Source organism: Colletotrichum aenigma, assembly GCF_013390185.1.
Source record: "Colletotrichum aenigma strain Cg56 chromosome Unknown KSG_Cg56_contig01, whole genome shotgun sequence".
Classification (NCBI taxonomy): domain Eukaryota; kingdom Fungi; phylum Ascomycota; class Sordariomycetes; order Glomerellales; family Glomerellaceae; genus Colletotrichum; species Colletotrichum aenigma.
This window is the reverse complement of record NW_023500907.1, coordinates 3,583,917-3,602,548: the sequence shown is the minus strand read 5'-3', so window position 1 is coordinate 3,602,548 and position 18,632 is coordinate 3,583,917. Positions and strand designations below refer to the sequence as shown.

Here is an 18,632-nt window from a genome sequence, read left to right as displayed (position 1 = left end):
CCGGAAAGGCTCACCCCTTCTCTCCTTCGGTACCGTTGGAAGTTGATGAATTGAATGACATTTATGGAGAGTGCCTGCTGTGGTTCTTTTTTTGGGCACGATGATTGGGGGCGGCGGGTTTCCTTGCTCAGCCATATTCCGCGACGCGGCATCGTCGTCAACGGCAAACGGCTAACGGGCCAGGCGCCCCCCCGAGACGATGGAGCGAGGTGAGGGGGATGTGCCGGGACGATTGTTTGACCGTTGCGGCGAGGCCCTGCTTTGAGGCCTGAAGGATGCAAAATTGCTCCTGGATCGCGGAGACCGGTGTTGAGAGTTGAGAGGGAGCGGCGGCCGGCCCCCCTTCTCCCCCTCTCCGTTCCACAGCGGGCAGACGTTCGTTGTATCGCGTACAGTGGAATGGAGAAGAGCGCGGGACGGGTATGACAAGCAGAGAGGGGCCAGAGATCGAGACCATCAGAGGGATGGCATCGGTCACATTCAGAGATTGATATGGATGGGGAGGGGCGCGGGAACGCTTAGGCATTTCTGCTGGTGTCAGTGTCAGGTTGCTGTCTGTTCCTTCGGAGCCGGACTCGATGTCATATTTTTTCAAATCGGGTTGTGGCTCCCCCTTCCCGGATCGCGAAGAGGCTTGTGTGTTCTGTTCGGCTTGGATGCTGGAGATGGGAAGAAAAAGCCTTGGCCCATTGAGTGTAGTATTGGCAGATGGTTTAGATTTTCGAAAAACAGATAGTCCCGGATCGGAGTTACTCTTTGGTCGACACTCAGACTCAATTGAGAGTAGCATTGGAGCCCGACACGGTCGAGGCTTCCCAATCATGGCCGTGGCCGGGGAAAGGCTTACATGGCCCCATGTCACCGGCGCCGACCGAGAAGGATTTTGGACATTTCAAGATGTGGCCGTTCTTTTCGTGCGGCTGTCACTCTCTCACATTTTTCCATGTGCGTATCCGTATTCTTTTAGAACAAGCTGAGGGAAGCAGGATGAACTGCAACCTGCACTGCAGCACTGCAGTTCAGCTCAGCGGCGCGACTCATTCATGGGGCGAAGGGTTTCTTAAAAAAGGGAAGCTGATGGCCACGGATACTGGGGGCCGAAGAAGAGGGGATCTCGAGCAGGGGCGCCATGCTGAATTGCTGCAGGTTTACGACCTTTTTCGTCGAATTGAGTGATGGCGGCTGCAAGGCGGGCTTCAGGTGAAGTGCGGCGTGCAGCGTGCAGGAAGCAGTGGAGGAAGAGCAGCCAGATTCTGGCGTGAGTGGCTCAGGGGCCGGCGACGATGGACGACGGTTGCTGCAGGGGTTCACTCGTCTAGCGCGTTTCAGCCAGAATGCCATTCGAGGTTCCCAAAGTTGCATTCTGAGTGCTGCGTGCTGCGAAGGGAGTACGTACCCCCCCCGTTCCAGCGCCAAGGGCAGGGGAGAAACGCCCAGCGTTCAGTTGTTTGCTGCGCGTCCCTCCTTCTTTCTCTTGGCATCTTTTGATTCGCGACACACTGGCTGGCTGCTCGCCTCCCTTCCTCCATCCTCAGGAGTCCCTCGACCAAACCATGGACGACGACGACGACGATCGAACAGCGGACACCACCCCGGCTTCACTGCATTTTTCTGCTGCTTGTTCCAATTTCAGCCGTCAGCACAAATGCAGCCTAGTCAGCATCAACCGGGGCCGAGAAAGCACGCAAACCGACTCCGTACCGCGTGGCCGCAGCTCGCGCTATCCCCCAATCTGAACATTGAGCGACGCAGTCTGTCGCCCATCATCTCGTCCAACACCGGGGCGACAAGCATCATCTTTGATTGCCTTCCCCAATTTGCAAAATTGCGACCTGCTGCTGCCGCTGCTCTCCCGTGCCGGTGTCGCGCTCATCTTCTTTTCTTTCGGATTCTTCCTTTCCCCTCCCCCCTCCTACAGCAGGACCCCCAGGTGTCCCGGCCACGGCCCACTGCGGCGTCCACCGGAAAGCCCTGCGGTACGGGTAACGGATAGTTCAGCGCCCAAGTTTGATGAGCCGTGGTGCAGTATGACGCCAGTCTCTCGCTGCTGGAAGCCTGAAGCCTGTCGCTCACGCCTTCGCTTGAGCTGCCCGGTGTAAGGCCCCCTCCCCCCCCTTCTTGGCCGGTTCCCGCTGCAGGCATCCCGATATTGTTTTATTGAAGGTCGAGGACGGAAAGCGGGCGTCCGTCCGTGGATTCGCTCGTGAGCTGGTCTTGGCCCAATGGCCCCTTCGGATCTGGCACTCTCGTCAATCGACTGTTTGCTGGGAGCCTGGGAAGGAGATCGTGGCTTTGGCTTGATTGCTTTCATTACCTCGTGGTCCCACGGCAGCCCGTGACGGCTTCCCTCGAGCATAGCGACGCGAGTAACGCGAACGAGAGCCGGTCACTTCAGCTCAGCAGCCAAAGCCAAGCAAATGCGTGTAATTAATCCCATCTCTGCTTTGGTCAAGCCAATCCACGAGGCAACGGACGGACGGCGGATCTTGCACTATGGATGCCATCAGTGCTGTCAGTCAGCCGTCGTCTGGTGTGATCTGTCCGTCACTTTGGCCGGCTCCCCCCATCCTTTGACTGCAGAGCAAAAGTCTGTCCATGTGCCGTCAGACAACAGACGACCCGGACACGAGCCACGAGAAGCCTCGAGCCTGAGCCTGGAGCATTGACCGGCACGAGGCCGAAGAAGAAGAAAACGAGTACGCAACGGCGTCTGGCTTACTTTTGCTTGACTTCAACCGGCGCGCGTCTCTCTGGTTGCTTTTACACTTGCGGCTACGACACATCACCATCGGGGCAGCGCACCAGACTGAAGGTAGCATCGACTGCACCAGGGGCCACGTTATGATGTTGCGCTTTACGGCTTCAGGCTAGATCACAGGAGGTCCGCCCGTTGTCATCGCCGTGACTGACTGGCTTGACTGCTGGCCGTTCAACGGCTAGCCTGACTGCCACTGGCTGCTGGGCTTCCTGGACACTGACAAGACAGAGTCGTCAACTGGCGTCAAAGCCCCCCTCTTCGACTTCTCTTTTGGATGTGCCCCAATCCAGCAACACGCGAGATTGGAATCGCTGATAGGCCAGAACCCCCCGGCACCCCCTTTTTCAATCTCGTGCTGGACTAGGGTGCAGCCTCAAGGGTAGCTGCTTCTTGGGCCTGTACCTGGCGGCACCGCATTGTCTCACCACCCATCCAAGTATTCTTGGCCCGTCGTCTACTTTGGCGCTCTTCCGGGGCCCCCTGCTCTGGCCCAATTTGATGGCTCTTGGACCGTCTGATTCGTCAATCACCAGTCCAAGCCACCCCGGCAGAGCAACCAGGACGTTCCTGGCGACCCCCAGTCACGATTCCCAGAATCCCTGTCTCGTGTTTCCTCGCCTGCAACTTTGGGCTGTACCTGGTCGACTACTCCCAAGAGAGCGAGAGACCGCAGCAGCCAGAGGCGTGGGCCGCTCTCAAACGAGGTACCACAGCCCACTCTTCCTTTCGCCTCTCCTTCTCTCTCACTCACTCGGAGTCTCTCTGCTTTTCTCTCTCTCCCTCTTCTCCTCCAGTGCCGTGTGTGCATTTTTCGCTCTTTCGAGGTGGAATTGCTACTCATCGTCTGGAACGTTGAATCTCGCAAAGGCAAAAAACAAGAGTCGTTCATTGTAAGCCTTTCTTCGATTCCGTGACGCGGCAACATACTCGACGCATGCCTACATACGTCCCGTCACTGCCTCCCCTATCTTCTCCCACCGACCAAACCGACCGACACGAGCGACAGTAATAGCCCAGGGGCGATACGACCTCCCACGACACCACCTCCAACATACGAATCCGACCAACGACGAACACGTCTCCGCTAGGCCACCCCCAAAATCCTGCGACACAAAGACCTTCAGGACTCAGGAGAGCCAGAAGCCTTTTTTTGTTTCCCTTCCAACCCAGCCGTCTGGGCCTCTCTTCCTGCTGCTTCCTGTCTGCCGCCCTCGCATTGGCCCGCGAAAGAAGCACCAGAAACTTTGTTCTGCAGATCAAACCCCGAGACAAGGGCAACGCTTCCCGTCCACGACAAATTTCAGGACACTGTTTCTTCCCCCCTTGGGACCGCTCCTCAATTTTCATCATCGGCATCACGTCCTACGAGCTTGGGACCGACCGATCAACTTCACTTCGAAATCGCGAACGATTGAACTCCGGTTCGAAGCCTCGACGGCCCTCGCTAGTGTGCAGCCCTCACCCGGACCTCAGCATCTCCCCATCGACAAGACGACATCTCGTGACGAAGCCGCTTTCGATACGAGGATCCCATCTTATTTTTACACGAATCTAGTTTTGATATATTCGCGCCATGTTGTTGTAGAGTGAAGGATCCACGTCATCTTCTCACCTACACTCACGGCCACATCTCATCTAACACAACCTCACCCCCCGACACACGGACGCGATGACTCTCCCCGAGCCCCCCGTCGCCCTGAACAACATCTGCTCAGTTATCCACGACAACGTTCTGTACACGTACTCCGCAGAAGCCTTTCAATCACTTTCGCTCACCGAGGGAGCGAAATGGAAGACTTTGACTCAGGGCGAAAAGGTCACAGGAGGTGTATGTGTCGGCTCAAATCCCACGGACGCCAGTCAGGCTGGCTTGTACATTGTTGGAGGTAAGGGAACATCGACGGACTACCGGGGACTGCAGAAGTACACGTTCGCGACAGGAAAGTGGGAGTCAATCCAACCGCAGGACGCGGTAACGCAGGAGCGTCTGCTTCACGGCGCAACTTATCTCCCCGGCACTGATCAGATTATCATCTACGGCGGCAGTCAAGATGGTTACTCTGGGCCCTCGACGCAGACCTTTGTCGTTGGCGCCTCCGCACCTTACCACACCCGAGCCTACGAATCCACAGCACCACCCGTCGTAAACCCGATTGTGCTCACCTGGTCCGACACTCAGGCGGTCGTGGTTGGCGGCAGCACCACCAACTCAAAAGTCATGCTTTTCAACCCGGACACTCTGTGGACGGACTCTGGCGCGACTCTCGCTTCACCGATCTTGAAGGATACTACGGCGATCAGGGCGATGCTTATGAAGGGAGATGATGGAAGCAAGAGCTTGTACACCTTCGACCTGTCGACCTCACCGAACGAGGTCCAGCGTATGGTCCTTATCGATGCTTCGGGAGCACCTGTTGCCGACTCCGCCGCGGTGTCGAAGAAGACGACACGAACGGCGGCTGAGATGGCGAAGCGTGATTTGACTCTGGCAGACTGGCCTGCCTACAACAGCACCCTCGCGCCCACGGGAACCCGCGCCAACTACGCCCTCGCGTCTGACTCCACCGGTCTTGTCGTCTTTGCCGGAGGCAACACGAACGATGTTTTGTGCATGTTCAATGCGCGCGAAAACAGCTGGACAGACGCCAACCAGAAGTTGAGCGAGCAGTCTGTCCTCATTACCAGCGAGACGTCTAGCAGCACAAGTGCTTCGTCGACTGCTACTTCCACCTCAAGCAGTAGCAGCAGCTCTTCAAAGTCTTCGTCGAGCGCGATCTCTAGTGTCTCCTCCGCCATCACTGCCCCTGCTTCTGCCTCCGCCTCTGCTTCGTCCTCTGCCTCTTCGGAGACTGCCGCCCCCGCTGTTGGCGCCTCCGTCAGCGCCAACGCCATTCTTGGTATTGTGCTTGGAACTATCACCGGTATCATGATCCTCCTGGGCTTGATTCTCTTCTGTATCCGCCGCCGTCGTGCGAAGAACCAGCCCAACCCCGAGCAAGGCCAACGCGGCTTCCCCGACGAGAAGGCTGGACTCGGTTACGGCAACAACGACTTTGGCCCCGCTCCCGGTTTCCGAGGACACCAGCAGTCCGATTCGGCTGGATCCTTCTCCTCGATGGCTATCTTGATGGGCAAGGCCAACGGTCCCAAGTCCAACGCCAACGTCGCTCCTCGCGGCCCTAGCAACGACTTCAAGCGTGGCTCTACGAACAGCTTCTTCAAGAGCACTATCAGCAAGCCCATGCCGCAGGTCAACGAGGTTCCCAACCTGGCACCGCCTTCCCGTGACGAGAAGGGCGTCTCTTTTGCCGCTGACACCGTTGAACCCCGCCCCACAACTCGTGGAAACCAGATGGGACGACCTGGTGAGACCCGCAGAAGCTCAGGCTGGAACCGATACTGGTCTGGCGGCAGCGCTCTCAACATCCTCGGATTCGGCAACTCGAAGCGGACCACCGTCGACTCGGAAACCTCTCACTACTCGAACAAGAACCGGATTACTCAGGACTCTGCCACCGTCCCACCCCTTCACCTCATCACCCAGGATCTGTCCACCGTACCGCCCATTCGGCACGATGGCCGGCCGGAGCTCAACCGCGTGGTCTCAGGCAGCCCTACTGTCTCGGACTACTCAAACCAGATCCCCTTCAGAGACGGAGTTTCTGCCAAGATCGAATCACCCCGACGACCTACCTCGGACGCCTCATCTGGCTACTCAAGTGGCATTCCTGAGAGCGTCCGTGATACCTGGGACCCCATTGGCAGCTACAAGAAGCCATGGGGTGCGGATCGTGCCCCGAGCAGTGTCTACGCTGAGAGCCTTTACCCGACGTCTCTGGCACCAAGCATCCCATCAAGGCCGCCGGGCCAGGGCCATCCGAGTGGTGTAAGCCAGCAGCCCCCGCTTGCCATGGCTTCAACATCGTCAGACATGAGCTGGCTGAACCTCGGCGAGATCAACAAGGCCAAGCAAAATCAACGCTAGGTATAGCCGGCGATTCACTTGAAGTCATGGCGGTGACGAGACACTAATCGCCTCTGCGCAACCTCTCCGAGCTCCGTTCTCGGCCATGGCGCCTTCACGACATCCCAATCATGATCCGTCCTTCCACTTTTATACCCAGGTCTTTTCCGGAGCATCGTTTTCGGCGGGGGCCTCCATTCAGCATAGACGGCTTAGAGCACTCAAAAGTCCACCACTCGTTACAATCCCAATATTACCACATGAGTCTCGTAGAGACGCACACACATACTCGGCGTGCCCTTACTTTCCCATTATCGCCTACCTAAACCATCCGCCGCGCACATTATTTCCATTACTACTACACACTCGCATCACACCACCTCACCCTCGCTCTCACTCACACACTCTCGCACGACCGCAGGCATGGCATGTTTCCTCGGGCGGCGTAATTCTCTTCATCCGCTCGTGAACACGGCTTCCCACAGTTCTCTTTTCACATCCTCTTTTCCCGATTTTCCTCCACATGTTTTTCTCTTCCATCTCTTGCTTTTTTCTTCTTCGCTTCTAGCATCTCTCTTCTGTACATTCCTGTTTTAGAGCGAGACCCGGGACAGGTCGTTCCCTTCGCAGTCAGTCATTTCCGTGATACCAATATCGCAGAGAACTCCATCAACACACGTCCAAGCCACAAAAAGGATTCACAGCAACGTCGCTTGTTGAAGTTTGTCTTTTGTCTGGTACTTGGCAATGTAATTATCAATTTTTTGTCATACAACACACCTCAAGGGTGCTTAGGAGAAGGGGTGTTGGAGGAGAGGAAGTTGTTCATCACTTCTTGGGGCTTTTTTTGATGGTTTCTGTCACTTTACTTCCCCACTTGATTTGGTGGAAAGATGAAAGAGGGGAGGGTGGAGGTTGACATTTGGAAGGGAAAGGGGAGAGGGGATGGAAGGAAGTTGAAGGGGCTTGTTGTTCAACCCGGTTTGGTTGTTGAAACCACCTGCTACTCTTGATGAAGATGAAAAAGGGGGGGTGGCATTATTGTATTATTTCTATCAACTGCTTGTAGGGCTGTTCAATCGATGGCTTGTCAAGTTGAAACATGCACCTGAACTGGAGTGACTTGTGTTGTGACTATCATGATTGGGGAGGGGGGTTTAGTATGGCTACTTGACATTGTGTTGTGATGTCTAAGGCCAGACTCACGTCGTCTCTGTCCTGCCGCCATAGGGTTGACGGATCGATCCTGTTAAGCATCATACGCTGACGAGTCGGCACCTTGGCCGTGCTGTGATAGGCTGCTGATGCCCTGTTGCTCGACGTCAGAGCTGGCCTTGGAGCGCTCCGTAGGGCATGCATCGCGGAGGGCGGCGCGCGCCACAGCCGGCTCCGTCACTTACCCCATTCAGGCTTCCTTCGTCAGAGCTTCGACCGATGGGAGAGAGGTGACCTCTGAATGTGGTCATCTTCTGTCAAACATCGTCAACCGAAATGAGGAGAGCATCACTTGGAGTTCAGAGAGAGTAAGAGGGTCGTCTGAGTACAGTATTTGCTTTGGAAATCAATATCTGTAAGGAGACCTCATGCACTCTGTCCCGTCTTCTCTGCTCTACAATCGAAAGCCTGAGCTCGCAGACAAGAATAACAAACAAGGGTTTGTTGAGGAACCGGGAGCCGAGACTTGGGTGCAAAGGTGTTTACTACTCACGGAAGCCCTGTCGAAGCATCTGCCAATACTCATCCTCGATATCCACGCCTTGCACGTGGCTCCAGACCACAGCATGACCCTTTATGACCTGAATGTTGCGACCATCCTTCCACATCTGGTAGCTGGTCCAACCAAACATGGCTTGCACAAACACCTTATCGGGAGCTTCGTGTAATTGCCTTTCGAGCACACGAAACTGCTCCATAACGTCCTCCTTGGAGATAGTACCAATGGCTTCGCGCCACCAAAAACTAGACGCAACTAAATCGTCCGCGACTTCGACTGGCCCTTCGGGATATAGCCCCTGCTCTTTCTTGATTTGGTGGTAAGCATACTCTAGGAGCCACTTGCCGAGCCAGTCGATGTCTTCCTGGATCTGACGTCTTCTGGCTCGCTCGTCCGAGGATATGCGCTTGTCGTGGTCTCCTCTAACCAAGAATTCCAATTCGAGAGGAACAGAAGGGGGTTCCGAGGAGCGGGGAGGGGTGGCGATCTGGGGAGGAGAATTGACGGCCTGCTTCTTGTTGGACGCACCTAGCGAACCTCCGCTTGAAACGTGGATCTCGTCCAACGGGGTCTTCGAACCATGCCTGGACCGCTTGTTCCCTCTGGTCTGGTTTCCCCTGGTCTGATTTCCTCTGATCTGGTTTCCTCTGGTTTTGCTTCCTCTGGGCCTTCCCCTGGTCTTCTTTCCTCTGGTCGTTGCGACGTTAGTGCCTGCCTCGCCGAGATGCACCGGCTCTGTAGTACTCTTGCCCGCGTCATCCCCCACGTCGGTGGAATTTTTGGCTGCCCGTGGGAGGCTTTCTCTCTTGGGTGGCATGCTGTTTGACGGAGATTGTGTCTTCGGCGTGTGTATAAGAACTTGCTTGTGATAGTATGCAAGGTATGAATTGAACGAAGAAAATGTACAATGTCCTGCTCAGAGTAGTGGTGATTGGATAGCAAGGTAGTGTGTTTTGAGGGGAGAGGAGTTGGCTGAGCAAGGGGAGAATATGGGTGTTTTTTTCCAAGCCGGGGGAGGATGTGAGAGTGCGAGTTGCTGCCTTCCGAGTCCAGGAGTGAAGCTTAGAAAGAAGGAGGCTGAACCTGCCTCGCCAGTTAAAGCGGAAGGAGTAGAGCGAGAGAGCACAGGTGGGCCCCTGTGTGTCTCTGATAGTCGTGCAATAGAGACTTGCAGACACAAGTTGCCATCGCCACTTGCTACTCGAGACATTACTTTGGCGTTGCTGCGCTCACCATCATCATCACCATCTCTTCCTTCTAAATGCTTCAACTTCCTTTCCTTCCCCGTGTCTCTCTTGCCTTCTTTCATCTTATCGTCGCACCTGCTGTCCTCAATTCATGCTGAGGCTGGCACTTGTCTATTTAAACACACAACCCACTCAATCTCACAGCTCTCAACCTGCCAAGAACAACTCACACCCTCATCTGAGTGTTACTGTGAAAGCAGTCACGGGTCAAGCGCCATACCGAGATTGGCAAGATACCCTTCGGACACTCAAGTCACCCCACTCGTAACTGCTCACACATCAACTGCGTCGCTACTACTTTCTCGACATTGTTATCCTAGCACTCTTCCTGCCTCAACTCTTCAACATGGCTGCTCAACCTGAGGTCTCCCGCAAGTGGTCCTGGAGAACCGACCTACATGCCTACGATGACGGACTCGGCGACGCTCGTCAGCCCAATCAGATACTTACGTTCTCTGGTCATGAGACTCACAAAAGCGTACGCAACGCCTTGATCGAGAGATTGAGGAATGGAACGGCCAAAGGGACTACGAATCTTCCAACCCTGCAAGAGCTGGACGAAGGCAACAACAGGAAGGCACGTCGCGGCGTGTGGGTGGGATGGCACCTGCCCCTGGAGGCTGCTGATGAGTCCTCCCAGGCCATATAGGGACTTTCCATTAAGAAGCTCATTGAGAAGGAGGCGTCGGATGAACAGCTAGAGGCTGTGACCGTCTCACAGAGAAAACCCACCGCTCTCAAAGCCATCATCTCGATGAATACCAGGAAGCGACTTGAATACTACGTTCTTGCTGAGCCAGATCCGAGGACTGGTATCTGCAAAGCCTTCACACTGAAGGGTGGTACGACGGCTGTCTACTTCTTTCCCGAATTCCGAGACCAGGACGACGACCTGATTGATGCGAACAAACGGTGTCGGACATGGGCTGCTTTGATCGTGGAAGCTACTGGCAAGGAAAGCGACAACGATGAGGACAGCGAGCAGGACGACGGAGACGACAACAAGGACAAGGGAAAAGCAGAAGAGTCAGCAAAGCAGAAGTCTGGCAGGGCCAAGGCCAAGGCTAAGTTCAAGCCAGGTGTGCGCATGCCCGGAACCAGCAACTCTGCGGTTGCCAGTGCCGGTATTGGCGCCGGGTTTGGTGCCGGGAACTCGCCGGGTTTCCAGGTCCTGCACAATGCTTCTACTGCCCCTGCATCTGCTCTCAACCCTGTCGACGCGAGCCAAATCGTGAGACTCAGACCTGGCCTTGCAGACTTGCGTTCGAAGATGACTCTCAAACTGTACAATGAGATCAGAGGCGAGGTCGGAAAACTGACGAAAGTCGAGTTTCCCATCTTCCCGAGCTCTACCTACCTCGACGCCTTCATTCGCAAGAAGAGACTCAAGCAACGGCATGCAAAGTTGGCGGTAGACGAGTTCTTCGTAGGTTACCCCTCCGAGACTGCACAATCTACAGCTAGGTCCCAGGCCCACTGACAGATTACCTACAGGGTCTCTATCCGTTCTTGAGACGGGAATCATTGACGAATTTGAACCACTTTCTCGTTCATGTCGCATCCATCGTGTTGAGCAGCGACGCGGAGGGCGTTGTCGTACTGAGCTGGGACATAATTCAAGACTTCCTCCTGACGCTTGCGTACCTTTGCGACGCGAGATATGCTGCGGAGCCGGAGTTGAAGATGAAGGTGTTCCTCGCCTTCGAGATGGTTCGGAAGGAGGTTGGTGCCCTATCTCAGTCAAAGGAAGCTACCCCTCGAGACAGGATCCAAGACTTCCTTTCGGGAGTCATCGACAATATGGACAGACAGCTCGTCGTCCACGCGGAGAACTGCCGACTCGCGGCAAGTCTTGGCGCAGGCACGCACACCACAGGCGCTGCAATCGTTGACCGATGGGTTAAGAGGCTGAGAGAACAGGCCTCCGACATGCAAGAAGCGGCCCGTCCGTTCAAAAGGCTGCGGCAGTTGGTTAACGATGATGACGATGCCAATGATTTGCCAGAGTCCGACCTCGATAGCTCTGGTTCGATTGCTAGCTCGAATGGAGTTACGCTTGCAGCAGCCGATTCTACTGGAAATAATGCTGACACTCCAAGCCATCAACATGCCGAAGGCGAAAACCTCGGCTCGAGCTCTCGCCCTGCTCCAGACGATTTCCATGATGCGAGCTCCCACATTGCTGAGCCAAGCACCGTCGAAGTCAAGCCTAGTGGTCCAGGCACCCCTCCTGGCACACCCAACTCCGACTCGCACCTCAGCGACCCAGAGTCTCTGGTCACTGGACCAGGCTCTCCCAAGGACCCGGATTCACTTGTGCTCCAGCTCTTGAACGCAGCTTGAGAATTGACGGCCGCCCCAGGGAAAAAGTTCGAATGTGGAGAAGAGAAACAAGAGTTCAGGACCAAACGAAGGCTTTGGTATATGGTGTGAAGAATAGAGAAGTCGGCACTTGCGAGCGCGGCAGAACAAGAAAACGCGCATGGTTTATGCTCTATTTGAGAAGGAGAGGAAGGCAGGAGGGAACAGGATGCAGATAGAGCAGATACATAGCGCACAGCGATTTGCTTTACTTTCAGGGCAGATATTGAATTTGACTCGCGATTTCCTCACTCGAGGCCTTCTGAGTGCCTCCAATGCGTTGAGATGGTCATTCTGTCTGCGTTGTAGCCGCGACGTTGTCAGGAGGTGGTGCTGCTGAAGTCAGTAACATTACTTCCATGCTAGCATCACGTGCAAGCTTGATCTCAAAGTACACACGGGCCAACGACGGCGGGGAAGTGACTTCGGATCACTTGCGCTAACCCAAAGCGGACCCAAGGGACAGCTCGGTCGTCACTGCTTGAACGGCCACGCGGATACCGTGCTCCCGAAACGCGGAAACATCGAATCCCAACGACCTGGACTCGGCCTTCCCTGGATCACAATTATTCCAGCTGCTAGAGTGCCTCTTCTACGATTCAAAGATCATCGGGAACGATGTAGCGGGCTGTTATCAATCGAACCAACGCAAGAAACGACAGCACTTTCAGCCCAACCGCAACCATGGAGCGGGCTGCGTCTGGGGCAAAGTCGCTCTTTCCCCAAGGGCCCAGCTTCACACTCGAGGATTTCTCCAACCAGGACTTCGTGGTCCGCGAATTCGTCGACAACCTCGCCGAGAACGCCGTACCTGCCAATCGAAGATCTGGCCCGTCACAGCCTGCCTTCGACCCGAAGCCGCTCATTCGAACGTTTGAGAGTACGAAACCTCGAGCCTCTGCGCAACTTAATCGCTGACCACTAGTGTCTAGACGCCCTTTCGCAGCTCGGATCGCTGTCCGAGGAACTCCAGGAGAAGGAATCGGAACTTCAGTCCAACGTGCGACGAGCTGAATCCCAGCATGATCAGACCCTCGATACCCTCGGCCGGAAGCTCGACCAATCCATGGCGTCCTTCGAGGCGCTCGATTTGTCCCTAAATAACCCCGCGACGAACGGCGACCGAAGCGCGAGGCAAGAAGCAGGAGGCAACATCGCCGTACAGATTGGAGAGAAGCTCGAAGAATTGGACAGGAAACGAAGACGTGCCCAGGACGCCAACTTCCTCATCCAATGCTGGCTCGAGGTCAGCGAGACCGGCCAGCTGACGTCGCTGGAAGAGATCCAGAGACAGGGCGGCGCTGAGAACAAGGTGCGATGTGCTGTCATTTCTCGCCAGCTCATGCGCATCAGCCAGCGCTTGGATCCGGCATCATGGGGTCAGACAAACGGGATGAATGGATTCCGCGGGAACGGCGTAACCAATGGCGTCACGGGAATGAGCCGCGCTCATAATACACGCGAGTTGTTGGAGAAGTTCTCAGAATCACTCGAGCAGGAGCTCCTGAAGCAGTTCAACAATAGCTACAGGCGCCAAAACTTTGACGATATGATGGAGTGCTCAAAGGTGCTCTACGACTTCAACGGCGGTGCCAGCGTCATTGCTACGTTCGTCAACCAGCACCAGTTCTTTATCGACAGAGATCAACTACTCTCGGACGAGGTGATGATGGATGGAGAGACGTGGGAACAGATTGCCGACCCAGATTCAGACCCACCCGGGGTCGAGGCAAGTCTGCAGTCTCTGGTTGACGAAGTCAAGCTGGTCATGCAGGAGGAATCCTTCATCATCAAGAGGGCTTTCCCATACTACGAGACGGTCTTGATCAAGTTCATCCAGAGAGTGTTCCAGCAGTCCATTCAGCAACGACTCGAAATGGTTCTAGACAAAGCCAACGAGGTCTCATCCCTGGCCTTCTTGAGATCGCTGCACTCTTCGAGGACATACATCAGCAGTCTTATCGAGGATCTCAAGACTCATGGTCTGACAGAGCACCCAGAGCCAGCCTCTCCACAAATTTCTCAAACGCTAGACCAACAGATGGAAGAACTTTTTGTTCCTTACCTTGTGGGCAATTCGTACATTGACCGCGAGAGAAAGAGTCTCGAGGAACTGTACAGTTCGTTGCTCTTCAAGTTCACAACCTACCACTCCAAGAGAAAGAAGGCGCCTACGGGTTTCATGGCATCCTTGGCGCAACAGAGTTCGCAGCTCTTGTCGTCAGCCAAGGACGCATACCTTGAGCGTCTCGATTCGTCTGAATTGACGGCCACACAGAAGGCTATGATGCTTCGTGTTGCGGGAATTCAAGGCGACAACGAAAACAAGGAAGAAGTAGAGGTGTCGGAGGAGGATGGTGTTCTTAGCGTGGCAAACGCAAAGAGAATGATGAAGTGGCTTGCCGAGTCTGTTCGAAGGACCCTTGAGCTCGGCTCTCAAGTCGAGACACCCAAGGATGTGAACGTACTACTCAACCTGCTGCTCACGACCATGGGCCGCGTCTATGTCGAGACCGCTCTCGACGCAGCCTTGGACGCCGCGAGCTCCCAGGAGAACATCAAGACGGAGCCAGATCTTACATATCTCCCCTCCATTCGCCCTGCGGTTACTATCACCAGTATCATGGAGCGCTTCATCACCACTGTCCTTATCAAGCTGGCTGAGTCAAACACGACCGTCCGTCGTAATATGTCAGCGCAGACAAAATCTGCCATCGACGGTATCGAGCGCAAGACCAACGCCGTCATGCGTAGCTCCATCGACGTCGTTACCAACTGGGTCACCCGTTCGCTTGCGAACCAAAAGAAGTTCGACTTCCGTCCACGAGACGGGGATATCGACTCCCTGCAAACCCCAACCTGTCTGCAAATCAGTCAGTTCCTTTCCAGCGTGTCTCGTCACGCCTCTCAGGCTGTTGACGGCCAGAACTTGGAGGTCTGGAGCTCCGAGGTTGCCCTTGCCGTGCTGGCTCTGCTCTTTGACCACTTCAAGAAATTCCAGGTTAACGCCACCGGAGGTCTCATGGTCGCGCAGGATCTATCAAAGTACGTCTCCACCATCAAGGAGTGGTCCCTTGCCGCCGATGTCGAGGCCTCGGTCGAGCTCCTCACCGACATTGGATCGCTGTTCATCATTGGACCGGAGGCTCTCAAAGAAAAGTCGCGCACGCTCGCCACTGGACCCTCCGGTATGGGCAAGAAGCTCTCCAAGGCCGACTTCAAGGCCTTTGTCCAGCGGCGCGAAGATGCCAGTAGTGTTGGCATACAGAGCGTCATCGCTGGGCTTTAATCATGGTATACCAGAAGAAGTAAATGGTTTTTGAGCTTTGCTTTGATTGCCGGATTAGCAGGACATAGCAACGGGAACTCGCAGGTGTTAGCTTTGTTGTGATGATGATCGAATATGATACCAATTTTTACACACTAATCCTGAAATTGAATCAAATAGCATGGTTGAGTGGTCACTTGAGGCACTTCATCCCGCAAGCGGGCAACAAGTATGAGGGCAAGCCCAGATAACCCATGTATCTACGGTGATGCTTTTTGGACCACGGTTTTAGCTTCGTTTTCTCAACGCCCGTCAGAAATGGAGCCATCGTAGAGCCCACCTATTCACGGCGAGCCTCATCTTTAGCATCCGGCCAGGTTACACAATCATTTACCTATCATGACGAACGTGGGCAGTATTTACCAAAGTTTGGAGACTGCGTTCTCGGCGTGCGATGCCGTTGACATCACATCCGACATGTGTTCAAACATCTCCTGGCCTCACGCCTGTAAAACAAATATTCAGCAATTGTATCGCCATCATTTCTATTCTGTGTATCTCAGCTTATGTTCGGAAGTTCCAAGTGTTCATTTCGCTTCAGCAAAAGACTCAATATTCTTCTTGCTCGTGTTGATCCAGGTAGTTTGATATCCGGATCGAGTTTCTCCTCGCTATCGATGTAAATTCACAACCCAGTGTGCTCTTGGTTTGATTTTTCGGCATCATCAGCCGCAGAGCTGGTTTATATTGGTCTGAATGCTGCCCAGGAACGTCTCGCATTGCTTTTCTCGCTGAGAAAAAGCATGGTACGGATGTTGTATTAGAATGTAACGGTGAACCGAACTAACGCTCTCATGCCCACCTGTTTCCAAGATTGGAACATACCAATTGCGCAAGAACCCAAGCTTTGTGTCGCCCTCGTCCAGCTTACGTTGAGTCACAGGTTGCTGAGTACTGTACGTACTCGAATGAGAATGTGAAGCATGCATTTTAACGGAAAATGACGAAATGAACAAGTGCCTCATCGTTCTATTGGTGGCATTGTTGCCTTGAGATTGTTCTGCTTGTGGGAAATGAGCTCTCCAGTTGGTTCTCACAGAAAAAGAAACCAATTTCCAAAAGCAGAACATAGAGCGGAGTTGCATATACGAGGTCTTCGCACTGCAACACCATGCGAGTTGAGGGTACACTTGAGGTGTTAGTCTATGATCATAGCCCTCCTTTCACTTAGAGTAAGTGAGCTTGTGTTTCTTCTGTGAATAACCCAATGGTGGTGTATTGGCAAAAAGAAACTGGTTGAACAAAGTTAGGTGCAACTTATTCTTTGCATGAAAAGATGCCACCCCAAGAAGGGAACGATGAGAGCATGTAAGTTGGTGTCCTCGGATTGATTACCTTATCAGAGCCCTTGACGCCTCAGTTTTTCGATTCTCAGGGAGATATGGATGAGGTCGACTGGGCGCTTGTGTGAGGTTTGAGACTCATGCTGCCTCCGCCGCGTAATTGTTCCACCTAAGAGTGGTGTTGTTCTTTCTTCGCAGAGTAAGCCAGTGAGAGCTAACTTTCTCCAAAGGAAAGAGCACGGTATATGAGTTGATGAACCCTGGACAGAGTGGGAAGAGAAAACATTTCCCTCACATCATCCGGCTTCTGGCTGAAAATTACACAGGATATCTGTATCTTGAGCCTCAGCACCAAATGATCCCATTCGCGCCTTGTGACCCCATTTGATCTTAAGGCTTGAGGATAAAAATCATTATTTTCAAAGGTTCTGCCTTCAAATATGTATCCGACATAATGGAACAAGTCTCGCCATCGTAGGCCTGTAGTGTATAATGTTGGATCGCTTCCCAAATGGGGTGTATTTGGGCAAATACTCAAGCCCCAAGGTCCATAATAACTAGTTCCCGTCTTTACAGAAAATAACAAAGACCAGTTGCGGAAAAGTCGGATAGTCTAAAGTGGCGATAGACTTAACTAAACTAGAAGATCGAAGATCGCGGGCCTTGGACTATCGAAAACTAGACGAGCAGCGAATGACAGCCACGGATACGACGAATGTTGTCCACCGCAACGGGCGCCACATCGACAGAGCGCGATCGATTCAGATCGCCTAATTCCGATCGTAAAGACGATGAGAGGCGAAAAAGGCTATAGTATCTCAAGAATGGGAAGAAAGTCGTTTCGACGTTTACAAAACAATGTTTCGCACCAACGCCGCGGCCGCATGGCTCCAACTTGAGGGACGTGGTTCGGGTGTGGCTTCGGTATCGACAGGAATTTTTTTCGTTGGAAATGAAGGCACTGAAGCAGAGAAATTGACACAAATACAAGAGGGACGAAATTAGGCAGAAATGCGACGAGCGGAGGGAAGCTATTTGGGATTACCGGGCTCCGTTTTTTGGAAGAGATGACGACGATATGAGGTGGAATGAAAACAGCAAATTCTCAAGGCAGTGAACGGCAAATTGTAACTATGCAGGGGACCTGGGACGAGTTGTAAAATTCTTGAACGGAGAAAAAGAGGACAAGAATCACCTCGGGCAACAGAAGCAGATGATGCCAGTGTTGGCCGCATTTCCTGGTGATGAAAGCATGCGCGATGATGACCGGCCTTATCCCGCGACGACCCCCAACCCGCGGGATTTGATCGCAAAGCATGGTCCAAGTAGCAAAACGCAGTATGAAACAGCAAGATTTGGGCTGTGAATGAAGGAAGCAATGCGGCGACGCACCGAAATCAATGTAGTGAATGAAGTGTTTTGAGCATGGCTCAAGAACACCCGTCCGGCGCGTTCAAAATGCATGCCGGCAGAAGATCCCGATTCTCTCGGCTGTTGCCCCTGACTCAGGGACAGAATAAGATCTGATCTTCCGGCAAGGGTCAAAAACATACTTATGTTTGTGGCCCCAGAAGCACAAAAGACACGGATAACGAGCGTGCAGCAGCGGGGTTACTCCGGTGGACAAAGAATGGATACGGACGATCGTGGACCACCCCCCGGTGATCATCGCCGGATACAAGATCCACGAGCGAACATGCTCCGAAGCCCACTGGGGACACTCTCGTTTCGAGTAAGCAAACGATGAGGTAAAGAAACACAAGGCCTCGCCCTGGCGTTGTCGCCTTGGTCATTCATGAACGTGTCCGAAACGAATGAACAAAACACAGAGGGAGAGTAGAGAGGAATGCTCACTGGATGAAGATTCTCCCAAGGAGAAAAGAGAGGGGACCCGGATGTTCAACGGAACGGGCTCCGAAAATATCGCGGGAACCCCCTAAGCCTCGCGCACCATGAGGGTCAAGCTCAGACAGCCCA

At 53.9% G+C, this 18,632-nt stretch overlaps 4 protein-coding genes across 4 annotated transcripts; 3 read left to right on the top strand and 1 right to left on the bottom strand.

The window, feature by feature from the left end:
- Positions 1-4,427: 4,427 nt before the first annotated feature.
- Positions 4,428-6,743, top strand: CGCA056_v000966 (uncharacterized protein; the record flags this gene model as incomplete). The annotated part of the gene is made up of 1 exon (XM_037316227.1): positions 4,428-6,743. The coding sequence occupies one exon, from the start codon at positions 4,428-4,430 to the stop codon at positions 6,741-6,743; it is 2,316 nt and encodes a 771-aa protein (XP_037184662.1).
- Positions 6,744-8,422: 1,679 nt separating this feature from the next.
- Positions 8,423-9,253, bottom strand: CGCA056_v000965 (uncharacterized protein; the record flags this gene model as incomplete). The annotated part of the gene is made up of 1 exon (XM_037316226.1): positions 8,423-9,253. The coding sequence occupies one exon, from the start codon at positions 9,251-9,253 to the stop codon at positions 8,423-8,425; it is 831 nt and encodes a 276-aa protein (XP_037184661.1).
- A 776-nt stretch (positions 9,254-10,029) lies between these two features.
- Positions 10,030-12,026, top strand: CGCA056_v000964 (uncharacterized protein; the record flags this gene model as incomplete). The annotated part of the gene is made up of 3 exons (XM_037316225.1): positions 10,030-10,278; positions 10,333-11,109; positions 11,178-12,026. The coding sequence occupies 3 exons, from the start codon at positions 10,030-10,032 to the stop codon at positions 12,024-12,026; spliced, it is 1,875 nt and encodes a 624-aa protein (XP_037184660.1).
- Positions 12,027-12,728: 702 nt separating this feature from the next.
- On the top strand, positions 12,729-15,333 carry sec10 (Exocyst complex component sec10; the record flags this gene model as incomplete). The annotated part of the gene is made up of 2 exons (XM_037316224.1): positions 12,729-12,924; positions 12,977-15,333. 2 exons carry the CDS (start codon positions 12,729-12,731, stop codon positions 15,331-15,333), a joined length of 2,553 nt encoding a protein of 850 aa, XP_037184667.1.
- Positions 15,334-18,632: the final 3,299 nt, after the last annotated feature.